The sequence below is a fragment of the Felis catus genome, chromosome A2, assembly GCF_018350175.1.
Source record: "Felis catus isolate Fca126 chromosome A2, F.catus_Fca126_mat1.0, whole genome shotgun sequence".
Taxonomy (NCBI): domain Eukaryota; kingdom Metazoa; phylum Chordata; class Mammalia; order Carnivora; family Felidae; genus Felis; species Felis catus.
In genome coordinates, this window is record NC_058369.1 from 72330000 (window position 1) to 72346813 (window position 16814).

At 43.8% G+C, this 16814-nt stretch overlaps 1 protein-coding gene across 6 annotated transcripts in view; it reads left to right on the forward strand.

Annotated features, from left to right (window-relative positions):
• Positions 1 to 16814, forward strand: part of GLI3 (GLI family zinc finger 3) — a 280783-nt gene that overhangs the window by 169278 nt on the left and 94691 nt on the right. For 5 of the 6 annotated variants that reach the window (XM_045052197.1, XM_045052198.1, XM_011280298.4 and 2 more), the window contains one exon: positions 15619 to 15821. In XM_045052197.1, coding sequence (XP_044908132.1) covers positions 15619 to 15821 — 203 coding nt within the window. Of the gene's footprint in view, positions 1 to 9842; positions 11649 to 15618; positions 15822 to 16814 lie in introns of those variants that run through there. The other variant, XM_019825280.3, reaches the window with a different exon arrangement.

The window sequence follows — 16814 nt, forward strand, 5'->3', positions numbered from 1 at the left end:
TGTGGAGGGGCCCTCGCCAGTCTTCTCTTTGGCAAATAAATGCATTCACTCTGCGGGATCACAGTTCGTCACCCAGGGAGGATTTGTCTGGAAGATGGCAGTTAAACCTCTTTTGGCTAGACAGGCGCTTTCTTGTTGGAATGGGCTCTGAAAACAGATCCCCCAATGAGCTGAAACACAGCTGCCATGACACTTCCTGTACCAGATTACGGTTTTGCTCAGTAATCATCTCTGAGCACACCCCAGTATAAGGTTGGTTATCTTAGCCCATGATAATACTTTTTTCTTGGGTTTCAAAGTGTGATTTCAGAAAATTCAACTATAACTCTGCTGGCATATGGCTTGTGATGATCATCTTCTTAAAACCAGTTTCTACGTTATTTTCCAAAATAAATGTGGCCCTCAGTTAAGTTCCATTCTCTGCTCTGTCACAAATTAACTGGATCCTTGAACACTGTCCCTGACCTCACTGAGCCTCCTTGGTTTTATCTATGAAATAGAGTAGTTGGAGTAAATGATCTGTAAGATCCTTAACATCCCACCGTTATGGGCAAGTTTTGATTTGTTCATTGTTCCCCTTTGTGTGGGGCACTTAGAATAGGAATAGAATATGAAAATATTGTGGCCCTCATGTCATTTTTGTCTCCTGCCCCTCTTTCCTTCTCTGAAGGTCTGCGGGGAGAGTCTTGCCCACACCCAGAGCATGTCTCCCTCATTCTTCCTCATGCTCTCCAAGTGACGCTTTGCACATCCCTCTGCTGCCAGCACAGAGAGCCATTTAAATATCATTCAAACAGGTTGCCTTTGGAGTAAAAAGGTAACTGGAAAGCCATACCATCTGTTCTATTAAGAGCCTTAATAATGTTGGGGCACCTGGGTGGCTCAGTCGGTTGAGCATCCAACTTTGGCTTAGGTCACGATCTCGCGGTCTGTGAGTTCGAGCCCCGCGTCGGGCTCTGTGCTGACAGCTCAGAGCCTGGAGCCTGCTTCCAATTCTGTGTCTCCCTCTCTCTCTGCCCCTCCCCTGCTCCTGCTCTGTCAGTCTGTCTCTGTCTCTCAAAAATAAAGAAAACATTAAAAAAAATAAAGAGCCTTAATCATGTTAAAATATAGGTGTATGGAAACATATATGCCCATATTTGTGTTTGGTTTGGGGTAGTTTTCCTTTGTGTTGAAAATCATAGACTGGGTTTGAATCCAGCTTAGGTATTTAGGTATTTAGGTATTTGCCCTATGGAAGCCCGATTTCATTATCCAATCCCATTTTCCATCAAGAACTCAGTGAAGGAGCATATAGATAGCACTTAACACCTGCATCTGTCGGGTCACAGGTATTTGACAAATGGCAGAATTACCTAATACATATCCATCATATTACCGTATTTGAGTCTAGTCTAAGTGGTGCGTCCTTTTTCCACCTGTCCCCGTCTCTGAAATTGGAACGTGACTTATAATCTATAGCGTTTCATGATCACTGTTGGTGACGTGGTAGCGGTGAGGAAGTTTCAGGTATCCATAACAAAATTATTTTTCCTTATATTTCCCTTTTTGTGCAAGTACTGGAGTGATCCATGATAAAATCTATGTGTGAATAAGTCTAAAAGACCTCTTTTGGTAAGTATAAAGCAAGAATTGAAAGTGATAAGTATTGTCATTCTGAGTGGTACCTAACATAATGCTGCATCTTTAGCTCAATGGCATCTTGGCTTTGATGGGATACAGTATATAGCATATGTAACACATATATATTGTGTCTGTAGGTATGTAATCAGCAAAAAAAAAAAAAAATTCTTTCATTGTCAAGTTTTTTTACCCCAAGAGCACAGCCAGTTTTTCCCAAGTGTTATAATAATGCGCCTAGTTGCAGGAATGTAAACTTAAAGTGTAGACAATGTTTGGGAAATGCTGTTGCTGCCTAAACCCTCCAGGATGAAGGGGAGGACGGCTTTAGCCTGGAACACTGTAGAGGAGGGAAGCATGTGTTGTGTGCAGGTTGTGTTGGCATATTTGTGCAGATGCATAGCACAGGCTCTCGGAGGGTAAGACTTCATGATTAATGGTGTTTATTCTTGACAGAAGCCTCCTTTATTTATCTGCAATACAGTTTAGCGATTTTATCAGGCACCTGAATGAAAAATATTCAGTCATACCAATATTGCAGTGTAAATTGAGTAGAGTCACTTTTTATTATATCTTTCTGCCTTATCATCTGCACAGTAATTTTCTAGCAGAGGTTTGATATGGAAAGGCTGGATTTAGCTGTACTTGACACAAAGCCTCTTCAATTTCCCCTAAAAGTTCAGGCTGCTCTTAGAAATGTGTGTGTGTCTGTGTGTCTGTGTGTGTGTGTGTCTGTGTGTGTATAATATATAAACCCTCCCTCTTATCCAGGCAATTTCAGGATTTGAAAGAATAAAGATAAAATGCACAAACCTGGATGGGAAAAGTGTTGTTAATATAAAAATATCTAATAGCTGTGAACTCACTGGTAAAAAGCTCCTTTAGTGTTTAAGCCGTGGCTCAGTACTGAGCCTTTGGCGTGGCTACGTGGTCCCACTTTTTTCTAATCAATCACCATCCAAATCCAATCAGCATAAAACCAGACCCTTTCATTTCTCCTGGGAATAATATCAAAGTCGAAGTCCAGAGTGGCCCAGGGGGGACATTAGTCGCTGTGCTGATGGAAAATGCCATTCAAGAGAGAAAGGAAAGGAAATGAGCTCCCATTTGTAGGACACTCAAGAAAAGAGTCCCTAAATTTTCAACCAAACTTTGTGTAAGTAACAGACTTCATCACATGAGGTGTCGGAGCTCATCAGTGGCAGACAGGGACAAAAGATTTGAACCATAGAAAAATTATGCGATTTTAGGACCAGAGAGACTTGAAGCCTGGTGGGTCGAATGGAAATCCTGTCTGCCAAAGACTCACATTTTACATATGAGCCACGTAAAGCCCAAAGAGCCATTTGCAGTAAGTGTGTGGTCCTAGGCACACATTCTCTAAGGGTCATAGGATCAAGCCAGGAATTCCAGCACACCATTTAGACATTTCCATGTGCTTAAATCTGCCCCTGCTGTGGCATCAGAATCCTGGCTTTCGCTGTGGAGAAGGGGATAGTAGTTAGTACGCCTGGTGGGCCCTTTTCCAGTGGCCAGGCTCCTTGTCGCTTTTCCACAGGGATGTTCCTCCCTGTGCCCAGGGCAAAGTTTTCTGAAGCCAGGATAGTCAGGACCCTACGGAAATTCTCATCCCCTTACGTGGAAGCTAATGCTTCCTTTCTGTTGAGTAATATAGACAAATTATTCCCTAGTACATTAGATGTACTCTGGTGCCGTATTTAATTTATTTTTGAAAAGTCTGATACCTTCCCAAGGGTGAAAATTCTGGAATGTTGATAGGTATACTGGGGCATAAAGTCTTAGCACATAGTAGAGTCCTAGAGGTCTATAGCCAGTGAAATCTAAATAGCCTGCCAAATCAAACGGGCCCACTCATTCTACCTTTACTAGGCCAGAGTCACCTAGCGAATCTTAGGGATTTTATTCTGGAGGAGAGCCACTTAGGTAATTAATAATAGTTCCTTGATGAACTTCCCTATTATCCCTTAAAGTAAGGATAACTTAAAGAAGGAGAGAAAGCGTGAGTCAGATATATTTTGCCAAGGATCATAAGAGACAACCCTGAAAACAACCTAGTCAGTAGTTAATAGTAATAATAATTATTATGAGGATTGTCATAGTGATGGAGTATACAGAAAGTCGACACCGGCTGGTGGAAGACAGACCTATGCTCGGCATGCCAGATTGCTGCTGAGAAAGGATACTCTGGCTGGTTCTTGAAATAACCTCTCAAAATAGAAATTAACACAGAAGACTCATACTCATCTGGGCCCAGAATTCCAGATGCACCCTTGTCTTTGGCATGAATATTCCCCATACCACCTGCATAAGGGTTCAATGTGAAGCAAGGATTTACTGTTGGAACCTAACTTCCTGTTTCTAATTAATTATTTGCACCCAATATCTGAAGCCTCCTACTAAGTGATCTCTCAGTGAAATAACAGATCCTGGCGTGGGGGCTCTCAAGATTTTTAAAATATCTCTTTACCTTAGATTGTTGAAATTTCCAGGTAAATTCACACAGACTTGTGTGTTGAGTTGGTTAACTCCAGCAGTTTGTTTGTTTGTTTTTTTTAAGTTTATTTATTTTGAGAGAGAGAGTGAGTGAGAGAGAGCATGAGTTGGGAAGGGGCAGAGAGAAGGAGAAAGAATCCAAGTAGGCTCTGTACTATCAGCACAGAGCCCCACATGAGGCTCAATCCCATGAACCATGAGATCATGACCTGAGCTTAAATCAAGAGTTGAACACTTAACTGACTAGGCACCAGGTGCCTCTAAATCCAGCAGTTCTTTTTTTTTTTTTTTGAGACAGAGTGTGAGCAGGGGAGGGGCAGAGAGAGAGGAAGCAGGCTCCAGGCTTGGAGCTAGCTGTCAGCACAGAGCCTGATGGGGGCTCGAACTCATGAACTGTGAGATCATGACCTGAGCTAAAGTTTGGACGCTTAACCGACTGAGCCACCCAGGTGCCCCTTAAATCCAGCAGTTCTAATCGAATCTCTTGTATGTACTTTACGGTCCTTTTTCTTTGCACCTGGTGGGTATCACGGTTCAGATCCAAAAGTTCCCCCGCTGAAGGACGTCATGGTTGATAGAACTCTACATGATCAGAAAGCCTAACACCTGGACGAACAAATGTCACATTGCCCAGGGTTTTTCTAGATACTCTTAGTTAGCTCACAGGGCTTAGGTCTGTGCCAAGTCACCCCACACTATTGTGTTCCCGTATCTTTCTGTTTTGCTGTGCGTTTTCTTTTTGGAAAAGAACACTGCCCTGCCACTTGGAGTGCTGCTTTTGGATAGAAATGGTAATTCATTACATTCCAAAAAAATAAGGTCTGTTAGAATGAATGGAAAGTTGGCAGGAATGTCAGAGAAATCAGACTTCGAAGTTTTTGTCAAAACTCCCCTCCCCCCCATTTTTTTCTTTTCTCATGGCAATGAATTTTTGAAATAAAACCAAGAATAACCATGCCCTTGAATTTACTTTGGGAGGAAAGAAATGCTGTTCGCTTTACTAAGGTCAAGTCAAGTCGCCCATTTATCTGCTGTGTGAGGTGAGGCCAGGTGGGGTGCTCCTAAGGGTGTCAAATAGCTGACTCATCCTGGCTGCAGAACAGCTCCATCCCTGGGGGGTCCTGGGAAGTCACTGAACAAGGAGCCCATGAAAGCTGGGTGACTTTGGCCTTAACCAACCCAGAGCTCTAGAAAATAGCAGCGGCAAGGAGGGTGTTGGTTGTAGGGGCCAGTGTTTGCTGAGAACTTACCATGGGACAGGTGCCAGGCTGAATGCCTTATGCCTTCTTTCTCGTTAACACTTAAACAGTACAACACTGCTTCATTTCCATCCCGGCCTAAAGAGCTTGCAGCAGAGCAGACTTCTAAAGATCTGGTCACTCAGAGGCCACCTGGGTGGCTCAGTTGGTTGAGCGCCAACTTTGGCTCAGGTCATGATCCCACAATTCGTGGATTCAGGCCCCGCGTTGGGCTCTGTGCTGACAGCCCAGAACCTGGAGCCTGCTTTGGATTTTGGGCCTCCTCTCTCTGCTGCCCCTCTCTCGCTCATGCTCTGTCTCTCTCTGTCTCTCAAATAAACGTTAAAGAAAAAAAAAAATTAAAGATCTGGTCACTCAGCACCAAATCTGTCTCAGGGCTTATAACGTTGACCTGTGTGAGAATTACCCTCCACAGGGAGAAACAGAGGGGAGTGAGTCCGGAGGCCCCGTGGGCCTGGCGGGATTGGCCTCCCCCGTGGCCTGCCCAGGGGGAAAGAGAGAGCATTCACAGGCGAAGGTAACTATTCCAAAGGACAGCTTATTGTCTTAGAGGAAAAGGAGAAAAGGACAGGGTTCATTTGCTGTGTTACCACAAACTGGATGGGAAGCTCTCTAGAAAAAGGGCCCCGTTCAGTGTTCCAGAATCTTACCACTGAGAACAGCTCTATGCCCCTCCATCTGCCAGGCATCAGGTTAGCAAAAGAATCACAGCCAGACGTCTGAACTTCTGCACTAGGGAGTCAGAGTGGTTTCCTTGTCAAAGTGGTATCTCTGTGGACTTTGTGACAAGGCAACATATTAGTTCTTCTAATAATTAGTCCTTATATTTACATTTACAGTACATTATAAATACGTTAATTATTATTAATACATTATAGTTCTATTTTTTAATCTGTTCATAAATAACACATAAGTTATATATTAAGATATGTAATTATATATTCTGTTAATAATCCTAAAAACTGCATACTGTTAATTTTTTTTAATGGTTCTGTTTTTCTCACAAACTATACGGTGATTGGGTAGTGACTGAAGGTAAGGAAGATGATTTCTCATATATTTATTACACATCGGAAAAAGAAGCATACTGTCATATGGAGTATTTGGGGTCCATTAGGATAACAAAAGAGGCTGCTAAAAAATATATATGCCTTCATGAAACTGAAATATTCAAAACCAATGACAGGTTATTTAGAAACTGTTTGATCAGCTGCCACTTGGGTCGAGGATCCTGCCTTCCCCACTGGTTCTCTGTCTTCTGCCCTCGTTTGTGACGTGTTACAGACACGCATCGATCAGGCTTCTTCTATCCAAGAGTTGGGGCAGAAAGAAGACTTACGCCGTGGGAGGTGGTCATTTACCTCTAGGGGTTTATTTGAACCAATAGTGTTTGTTAAGAACTCTTTTTGATAACAGCACATTGCACATTGTGGTTACCTGAATGGACTTTGTTATTTATTTTACTATTATTATTATTTGAGAATAGCCGACAGACAATATTACATTAGTTTCGGGTGCGCATGGTCGTGTGTGGACAACTCTGTACACGTTGCTGTGCTCACCACAAGCGTGGCCACCCTCTGGCACCTACAGTGCCATTATAGTACCATTACCTACATTCCCCCGTATTGTACCTTCTGAATGGCCTTTCTTTTAAAAATTCTTTGACTGTTTTCCTGACCTTGAAATCTCAATCTGTTAACACAGAATTATATTTACAGTACAGAAGGGAGGTAAATTTTGTCAAGTTATTCTTTGCAGCCTTCTCAGGAAGGAATCAAGTCAAATTCAGCCACAAACAATTCCATTATCCGTGTAATAGCTATATAGCGTTGGTTCAGTTGACAGAGGAGGTGACTGACAAGGGTTGGAGATATTCACGTGGCCTCTCCCTTTGGTTGGCTTATTAGCAGGACCTTTCCTCCCCCAGAATTAACATACAGAAGCCTGTCCTCCATGGTTTACTTCGAATTTACACTCATGTGCAACTACATTGTCTGTTTAACAGCAGTAAATGTTATTATTTATGGTATTTTTTATGCATCAATAATTCGTAAATTTCAAGAACTATAGATATATATCTATTTGACTGTCTGAATTTAATGGAAATGGTTGAAACCACTGTGGCACATAGAGATGTGTGTCTCCTTTTTCAAAAAACATAAAACATAAAACATACACATATAGCTCAATGAATTGTAATGAGTTATCACAAAGTAAGAACCTCTGACCACTAGCCAAATCTAGAAATAGAACACCAGCACCCTGGAAGCCCACACACCCAAAGGTAAACATTAGCCTGACTATCCTAATGCTAGCGTTCAGATCTGTCTGTTATTGAACTTTATATAAATGGGCTCATACAGTATATTATACCCTTTTTGTAACCGGGCTTCTTCCATTCAACATTGTGAGGTTTTCCACATTGTGGTTGGTCATTTTTCATAGCCGTTCCCTGTTTCATTGTATGAATTATTTACCCATTGTACTGTTTTTTTTTTCTAAAGATTTTATTTGTTTAAGTAATCTGTACAACCAGTGTGGGGCTCAAACTCAAAACCCCAAGAGCGAGAGTCTCATGCTCCACTGACCGAGCCAGCCAGGCGCCCCACCATTCTGGTGTTGATGGATATTTGGATGTTTCCGATTTTAACATGAATAACGCTGCTCTGAATGGTCTAGGACATTGTGGCACACGTGCACACATTACTGTTGTGGATGTATCAAGGAAAGGAATGGCTGGACCATAAGGTGTGCATTTATTCAAGTACGTAATACCCAGCTGTTTTCCAAAGATGTCGTGCCAGCTTATATATGCACATTGTTTTAGAGTTCCTGTTGCCCCAGATCCTCATCAACACTTGCCACTGTCCCTCTTTTTAATTTTAGCCAACTCTGTGGATGCGTACTGATGACTCATGATGGCTTTACTCTGCACTGCACTTATTGATGATGTTGATGTGCAGTCTGGTAAAAGATATTAGAGGAACCTTTTAATATTGAGGGAGAAAGTATAATTTAAAATTTGAGTATTTAAAAAGTACGTAATACCTGAAAAAAGTGCTGGTACTAAATAAGTTAAAATACTGATTTTGGTTAGCTCTGGATAGCTTGGACATAGGGAGTAACTTAAAAAAAATTTTTTTAATGTTTATTTATATTTGAAAGGGAGAGAGAGAGGGAACAAGTGCTAGTGGGGGAGTCAAGGAGGGGCAGAGAGACACAGAGACAGAGAATCTGAAGCAGGCTCCAGGCTCTGAACCCTTAGCACAGAGCCCAATGTGGGGCTCAAACCCATGAACCAAAAAGTCATGACCTCAGCCGAAGTTGGTTGTCTAACCGACTGAGCCACCCAGGCACCCCAGGGAGTAACTTTTTTAATGCTGATTTGAAATAATCTCAACTTTTTCATTTATGGATATAAACTGCTTTTATACTCAGACGTAAATAGGAAACACAAATAAGAAAATCATTTGGGAAAATCCTTTGAAATAATGTTTTACTATTAAAACAAGTATTTCTGTTTTATTAAAGAACTGAACCATAGCCCTTGAATTTTATATAAGATAATATTCAGCACCCTAGCGCTAATGTGTACAACAAGCAATATACTCACCTTCATCTTCAAAGGCCACTTCTATTCAAATCATATCTTCATTTTGTAGTGCAGTTCACGTTCCATATATTTTGTAACCAACATGCATCCTGGAAGCTTCCTGTTGGTGCTTTCTGACTCAACAGATAACACTCGCTCAGCACTTGCTGGTTAGACATTCACCTGTATATGCTGTTCATCCTATGTGGCTATAAACTCTTTGAAAGCAGGGACCAAATGATCATGTATTTTGTTTCCTGAAATTCCTCCAAGTGGTGAAATCATAATGGATTCTTAGTAAGTGGCTTTTCCATAAAATGTATATCAGATGAACATATCATTGAAAATATTCATCTATGTAGTTATGCATGTAGTTTTTAAAAACTGAAATCCAACACGGTAAGTTTGTAAAAGCCTGAAGTCAGTTACACACTCCTGGGAAATACTCTTTAGCTCTAAAGGTGATGGCATTGGGGGCGCCTGGGTGGCGCAGTCGGTTAAGCGTCCGACTTCAGCCAGGTCACGATCTCGCGGTCTGTGAGTTCGAGCCCCGCGTCGGGCTCTGGGCTGATGGCTCAGAGCCTGGAGCCTGTTTCCGATTCTGTGTCTCCCTCTCTCTCTGCCCCTCCCCCGTTCATGCTCTGTCTCTCTCTGTCCCAAAAATAAATAAACGTTGAAAAAAAAAAAAATTTAAAGGTGATGGCATTGGGATCTGAAACAGATCCATGCTATCAGCTAGGGCTGTAGCAGCTGTTTTTTTAATATTTATTTATTTATTTTTGAGCGAGAGAGGCAGAGAAGGGGGAGAGAGAACCCCAAGCAGGCTCCACATTGTCAGTGCAGAGCCTGACGCAGGGCTTGCACCCATGAACTGTGAGATCACGACCTGAGCTGAAACCAAGAATCAGATGCTTAACCAACCAGTTGAGCCACCCAGACACCCCAAGGCTGTGGCAGTTTAACGGAGCAGGTATTTACACAGGGGTGGACAAGTTTAAAGGCCCCCAAAGTGATAGGAAAGCCTCCAGGACTAGCAGAAGTTGGAAGCAGTTGCCAACCCTAATCTGAAGGTGCAGATTGGAGGGAAAAGTGATTCAGTGGGGGCGAGAGCCTCGGATGGGATTACACTTCTGGAGCTGTGGCCTGGGATTGGAACACCACCAGTGAAACTCCAGCCAGCAAGAGCAAGTGAGGGGAATAAATACCTTGACTCTTTCCTCTAGCACCAGCTCTTGCCAGTGCATCTCGTTAGTAGAATCCAGAGGGAAAGTCAGCCCATCAAGGGAGTCTGTACAGACCAGCCTTCCTGGGATGCAGTGGCTCCAGGGGTAAGGCTGGCAAATAGAGAGTAATCGACACAGCCGTCTGTACACTTCAGGGTCACACGATGCTCCTGGGACAGAGGGAGGTTATCTGGAAGCTCACCCTGAATGGAGGAAAAGGTGAAGTCCAGGATTGTGCAAATTTCTGACGGGTGTCTAGCGTATTAGCCACGGACGTTTGTGTTATTTGTTTCCTTCACTGAATGGAAAGCTAATTTTTATTATAAAGTTTGATTTATTAAAATCATGCTTATTGAATAATTAATTAGTTGGTTAAAAATACATTATAAGGGATAACTCCCCTTTGTTCTCTGGTAGGCCACTTCTTGAATATGAAGAGTACCTACTGGTTATACAAAGAAGAAAATTAAACAAAAGATAAACTTGTTAGGTAAAAAAACCCCAACACTTCATTCTTCTGGTAGTTGGAGCCCTCATGCAAAGGTGCAAGAAGTATGTGTACGTTTCCAGTGTCCCAAGCGATGTGAAAGCCATTGTAATAATCCAGCATATAAACCTGGTTTAATGCTCTCATAATGGGTAATGCAGGTGATTAAATACTGTGATTTTAATCTTGGCATTTCAGTAACCCAATAAGATAGATGAAAAGGCAGTAACAAATTAGATTATATAATGCTATTTCATTCTAACTAAGAAGTCCAGTTATCCTCTGCAATACGTGTTTTTGTTTTTAGGTTTATCATAGTATTGCCGTTAAAAAATGCTCTAATAAGAATCCACTATTCTTTTCATCATAGTCTATTTTCATGACCTTGTGAAGAACCTAATCCGAGGTCAAGTTGTCTCCACAAACACAACTTTATATTGCTTTATTGTCTTTTTGGGAGAACACCAAAATGATCCCCACCTTCTTTCTTATCTGAAACTGTACTTCGTCTACCTGTTGGGCAATGTGGAAACCACACGACAGCCCTTCACTGGGTTTTTGTGGCCTTGGAAGAACTGGAAGCGGAATATGGGGTGTCATCCCTGGGTGGGCACGCCAGGCCTCGTTCACGTGAGCCAATGTGGAGGGGTAACGGGACATCAGCTGCGCCCTGACAACCCTCTGTGGTTTGGGCCTCTGCTTCCCAGACAGCAGTTTGTATGATTTAGTTTGGAGGGTCCCAGGCATACTTCTATACTCTTTGGCGACAACATAAATAGCACAGAATCTCTGTTCTTGGAGCAGGTTCTAAGTGTCCGTGTTCTTCCTAGAATGTTTGTTTGTTGTTTGGGTTTTTCTCTCCGTGGTTTTTGCCGCCTTCGGTGAGCGAGCCACGTACAGCCCCAGAACAAGGAGAGAACAGAAAGCTATAAAGGCAGAGAAAGACAACGGTAATCTTCAATTCCATTTCTGTGTATCTACTAAAAATATAAACCAAGAAGGAGACGGCTGTAGTTTCTTTTCCTGGTGGTATTGTAATCCCCAGTGCAGACTTTTAGCAAGCTTGGCAGATATTTACCAGGTCAAGTTTATGATAATTTGTGAAAGAATATATGTCATTTATAGGGAAGATTTTTGTGGGTGCCTCCTCCACACCTCCCACCTTCTCCTCCTTCAAGAATCCATCCGTCTGGTTGTAAATCTTGAATGGCGCTTCTATACAAGCATTGAACACATCCGCCTGTTACATTTAAAGACCTCAACCTGCCCTCTCAGATTTGCTTTACAGTTTAAAACAAAATAACTGACAGATGATCTCGCTGCCAAGAATTTGGAACAGCAGGGAAATTGGAAAGGAGTGTCCAACAGTCTTGCTATTTGGACACGTTTGCTGAGTTCAGAGTCACACACACCAGTTTTGTTGGGTGGTTGTTAGGACCACCAAGAACATCAGCGACCACCACCATTTACTGAGTGCCCAGGGCTTTTTTAGCATTTACGGAGCCCCTCCCGGGAGGGAGCAGTTGTTCCATGTTGTGTAAAAGGGAACTTAACCTTCAGTGACAGAGTCAGTGACAGACTGCATTCAAGTCCAGTGTTTTCAAAGCTCTTGCATTTAATTACTGAGTTCAGGGGCACTTGGGTGGCTCAGTCGGTTAAGCGTCCGACTTCGACTCAGGTCATGATCTCATAGTCTGTGAGTTCGAACCCCCTGTTGGGCTCTGTGCTGACAGCTCAGAGCTGGGAGCCTGCTTCAGATTCTCTTCACCCTCGTTCTCTGCCCCTCTCCCACTCGTGCTCTGTCTCTCTCACTCTCAAAAATAAATAAACATAAAAAAATTACTGAGTTCATGCTTTAACCACCTTGTGTGGTTTTACGATTTTACTTGGAAATCCAAGGAGGCGCTTCTAGGGCTCTGTCGGGTTGGGGAACGAAGCAGACAGGTATTGCTTTGAAAAGAGTGTTCCAATATTTCAGTGTTTGACAATCTCATAGTATGCTATATTTGCCGTCCCTAGTATGTATGCATGTTTGTTCATACGTATGTATATTAAGAGTAGAACAAATTAGTATAATATGTATGTATGTATGTATGTATGCACACATTGAACATTTATTAGATACCAGACTCAGTGCATGAGGTTTTCCTTAGATGAAGTTGCCAAGACCCCCCAAGGGGTAGGAATCCTTCCCATTTTACCCATAAGGACTAAGAGACGGTGGTCATTGCATACGAAGTCACACATGGGTTCCCCCCAGCTCCCGAGCCCTTCCACGGTACCACTGCTGTGGTGGTCTGACTCACCTGTGTCCAGAATTCCTGATGGCCCCCTCACTGGGTAACCCTTATTGAGCATTTTCCCTTTTGTATCCTGGGGATGGCTGGCCTGTGAATTCTAGAAGGTTTGTTGCTCTAGGGCAATTAAATAACTTGACAGCTTTCTTATTTGCATTCCTGTCTGAAGGCATGTCCTACCACCTTTATCAGACCTCATATCTCCTCAGCATCATGTCTCTGGAAGGGACATGCGTGAACGTGGCATTTACCACAGTGGGTGAAGGTTCCCGACTTCGCCTCCACGAGGAACCGGCCCTCTTCTCTGCTACTGCTCCTTCCTGGTGTGCAGAGGGAGGGCGGGGCCCTGGCATCTTGTGGGGAGGCCGTGACCAGCCTCGTTCCTGGCTGCTCCTTGCAGTTCTCTTCAGTCTTCTTGTGGGTATGGGTCAAATGCAGGTGCGGGCAGGTGCAGATGTCAGATTTCCATGGACTTGCACGAGGAGGTGGGCCTCGCCTGTCTCCTGGCTTCCTTGCTTCCTTGGGACTGGTGACCGTCCCGGCCCCGCCTCTGGAATTTTCACGTTGCTCTGGATGCTGATTATTTATTTATTTATTTATTTATTTCCTGTGTATGATTCTTCAAAATGAAATCTAGGCCTCTAGGAATATTCTCACGACCCTGGTCAATTCTGGAATTCCAGAAAAATTACAGGTTGCAATTTTTGTCTAAAAGGAAAAAGAAATGCCACAGCCCCCACCGAGTTTTAGTCTAAACTGTTGAGACCGAGTATGTTGGGGATCACAGGCTGTTACCTAGTGGATTTCTTGAAATGTCTGCGTTTCCACCTCTCTGCTGTGTTGGTCTCCCATCATAAATCTACAGATAGATTTGTATTTTGTAGGAATTACTTTTGAATCAAACTGGAAAGATTGATTTTCCTTTCCAGTAGAAAGGGAATTAGTGAACTGGAGGCTCCCCATGCTCTAAAGTAGCAACATGTCTGGGGGGAACTTCGGATTTAACCAAGGACACAGAGCCAACTTGTTTTGTCATAAAAAGCTAAAATAGGAGAGCCTCCTAGGTTGTGCTGATTTCTATGTAAGTGTAAGTAATTTTACTAGTTTCTGAGTGGGTGCAGAAAGCCTCAAGTTGTTTTGAAAAGAAATTGCTGTTGTCAGGTGGTGAATTCTCCCTCTGCCCACGTGTAAATTTAGAAAACTCTGGATTTTTATTTTCACTAAAAGTAGCATCTGAATAACAAATAAAAAGCCTCCTTTTTTTTTTTGTAAGTTCAAAGTGAAAAAGAGTAAGAAAGAGCAAATGAGAATATCCCCCCAACGACCATATTTCACCCTCTTTTATTTTCCGCTGAGACAAAATGCATTATCTGATCTTCGGTTTCATTTATTTCGTGCCTCGCTGTGCACTTGGTGGAGCTGGCTTCTCCCAAGATTATGTTCTGACAGGGTGATGGGGCCCAGCACCCGGCCGGCAGGGCGCCTTTGCTTCGGGAGGCGTGATGAAAAAATGTTTCTCCCCTCCCTTTCATCTTACGCCTAAAGCCACAGTGGCGCAAGAGGAATTTGCCCTTTCCAGTAGATCTGTCTGTATCGCGGCCTCTTGCTGTTATGTCCATCCCCTCTGTGAATGAGGAAGCGGAGAGCACAGGCATTCAGCCTGTCGTAGCCAGTTCACTGGATTACCCACACAAAACATTTCCTATTGGAGAGGAAACCAGGCGGTGGGGGGGGGGGGTGCCCAAACTGGCCATTCTAGAAACTTCTATCCCCCGGGGAAGGACTCCCCAGGAGCGACTCAGGCCATGGTGGCAGCAAGGTATGTTTTAGAATCTATTTTCATCAGCTCATTATAACCAAGGCATGCGCTTGATCAAAACCCTGTTTTTTTCCAACTTCATAGCCCCAGGTACTCCTTCATTACTTCATTGCTGGACACGTCTGACCAGGGCGCCACTCGAAACATGAGTGTCAGAGGAAAGGCTCTCTCAGTGCTGGCTCACACAGACAGGAGGAGTGGTCTCCCAAACAGTGAAGCCCAGATCTGTAAAACTGGTTTTTCTCACAGCTGCATGACCCCTGCAGTAAGCATTCAAACACGGATATAGAGTGTCTCCTGTCCCATTTCTTGCAGACATTTGCAATTAGCGTTCTTTATTTGTGGACAACTCTGCTGTGTGCGTGACCGGATGAATTTGCAATTCCTTTTCTCGGTCTTTCTTTTTTAGTGCAACGCCGTGATGGTGAGAGGTGAGTCCGCAGTGGTAAAACTAATGTTCTGGTCAAATGGAACATAGAATCACAGAACTGTGCTCAACTCAGGTGCCTGGTGTGTAGAATTTTTTGTCATAAGGGAAGCCAGAGGCCAACCTTTATTTTTCTGTACTCAGAGTGCCAGGAAATGTCTCGGGTTAATTTTCTTGGCCCAAACAATCGCGTGGTAGCCATTCTGCCTGCATTTGTCACCACGGTTTTAAGGTAATGGTACTGGAAACGTATATGGCTGATAAATTTTCCCCCGAGACATTTAAAAATCTTTCTTCTTTTCCTTCACAGACAGCCGGTGCCTATGGAGACATTTGTCTCACCCACACCTCTTGTGTCTGGTTTTCTTTCTGTCCAGGCCTTCTGCCTTATCTAGTAGCCCCACGTATTCAGACCTGCCCTTCATCAGGATCTCCCCTCACCGGAACCCCGCTGCAGCTTCTGAGCCCCCCTTCAGCCCTCCGCACCCCTACATCAATCCCTACATGGACTACATCCGGTCTCTTCATAGCCCGTCCCTCTCCATGATCTCGGCCGCCCGGGGGCTCAGCCCCACAGACGGTAAGTCAGTCCCCGACCAGCCCTTTCCCCCTGTTCCACCCATCGTGCCTCACCCGGAGCGTGGTATAGAGCAGCTCTGACGTTTACTGAATGTTTCCCGTGTGCCAGGTGCTGTGCTAAGTGCTTTAAGAGCATGCTTTCGCTTCAGCCTTGGGACACCTCCATGAGGGTGGGGGTACCGTCTCCATTTTCAGGCGAGGAGCGCAATGGGCAGAGGGGCCATGTAACAGGCAACATGGCCCGGTGGCTACTAAGTGGTACGTGGAACTCACAGCCAGCACTCAGGGACTCCAAAGACCTTGCTCCCATCCACTGTTCTGTTCTGCCACTCCACGTGCACACAGCACGCACGTGTAACCGGCCATTGTGCTTACCTTCCGATGGAGACTTTTCTGTTCTGCACGTGCAGAACACCTCCAATTGCACTGTGCACGCGGACCACCCGGGGAGGATGATAAAATGTGATTCTGTGCGGGGGGTGGGTCTGGGGGGCTGACGAGGTTCTGCACACTGTAAAGCTCCCAGGTGGCACGTCAGCGCTGTTGGTCTGTGGACCGTGCTCTGAGCAGCAAGGCTTAGAGAACATGATGGTCTAGATCTGTTGCACTTGCCCTCCATCCTTGGCCATGCCCAGTGAGAACTGGAAGAGGGATGTACAGGAAAAGAACCAGACTTTGACTTTAATTTTATTATACTTGATGCTCATTTTAAACTCTCAAGGGTCAAATTCCTGTTGGTTCTATTAGCTTCCCAATTAATTACTTCTCACAAGACTCTTTAATTGGAGCTGTGTATTCCGTAACTGTCAAATTATGAAACGTTCCTTTGATTCAGGAAGAGCTTTTCCCATCACGTGCATACATATGCAAACTCACTTGTCCACCATTGCTGGAATCTGAATTAAGGTCCAGAACGGTGTGAGCCATATTAATTAGAAATAATGGGTTGTGAGTTTTCTACGGCAGCCCGCAGCAGCTGGTGCTTGTGTAGGAG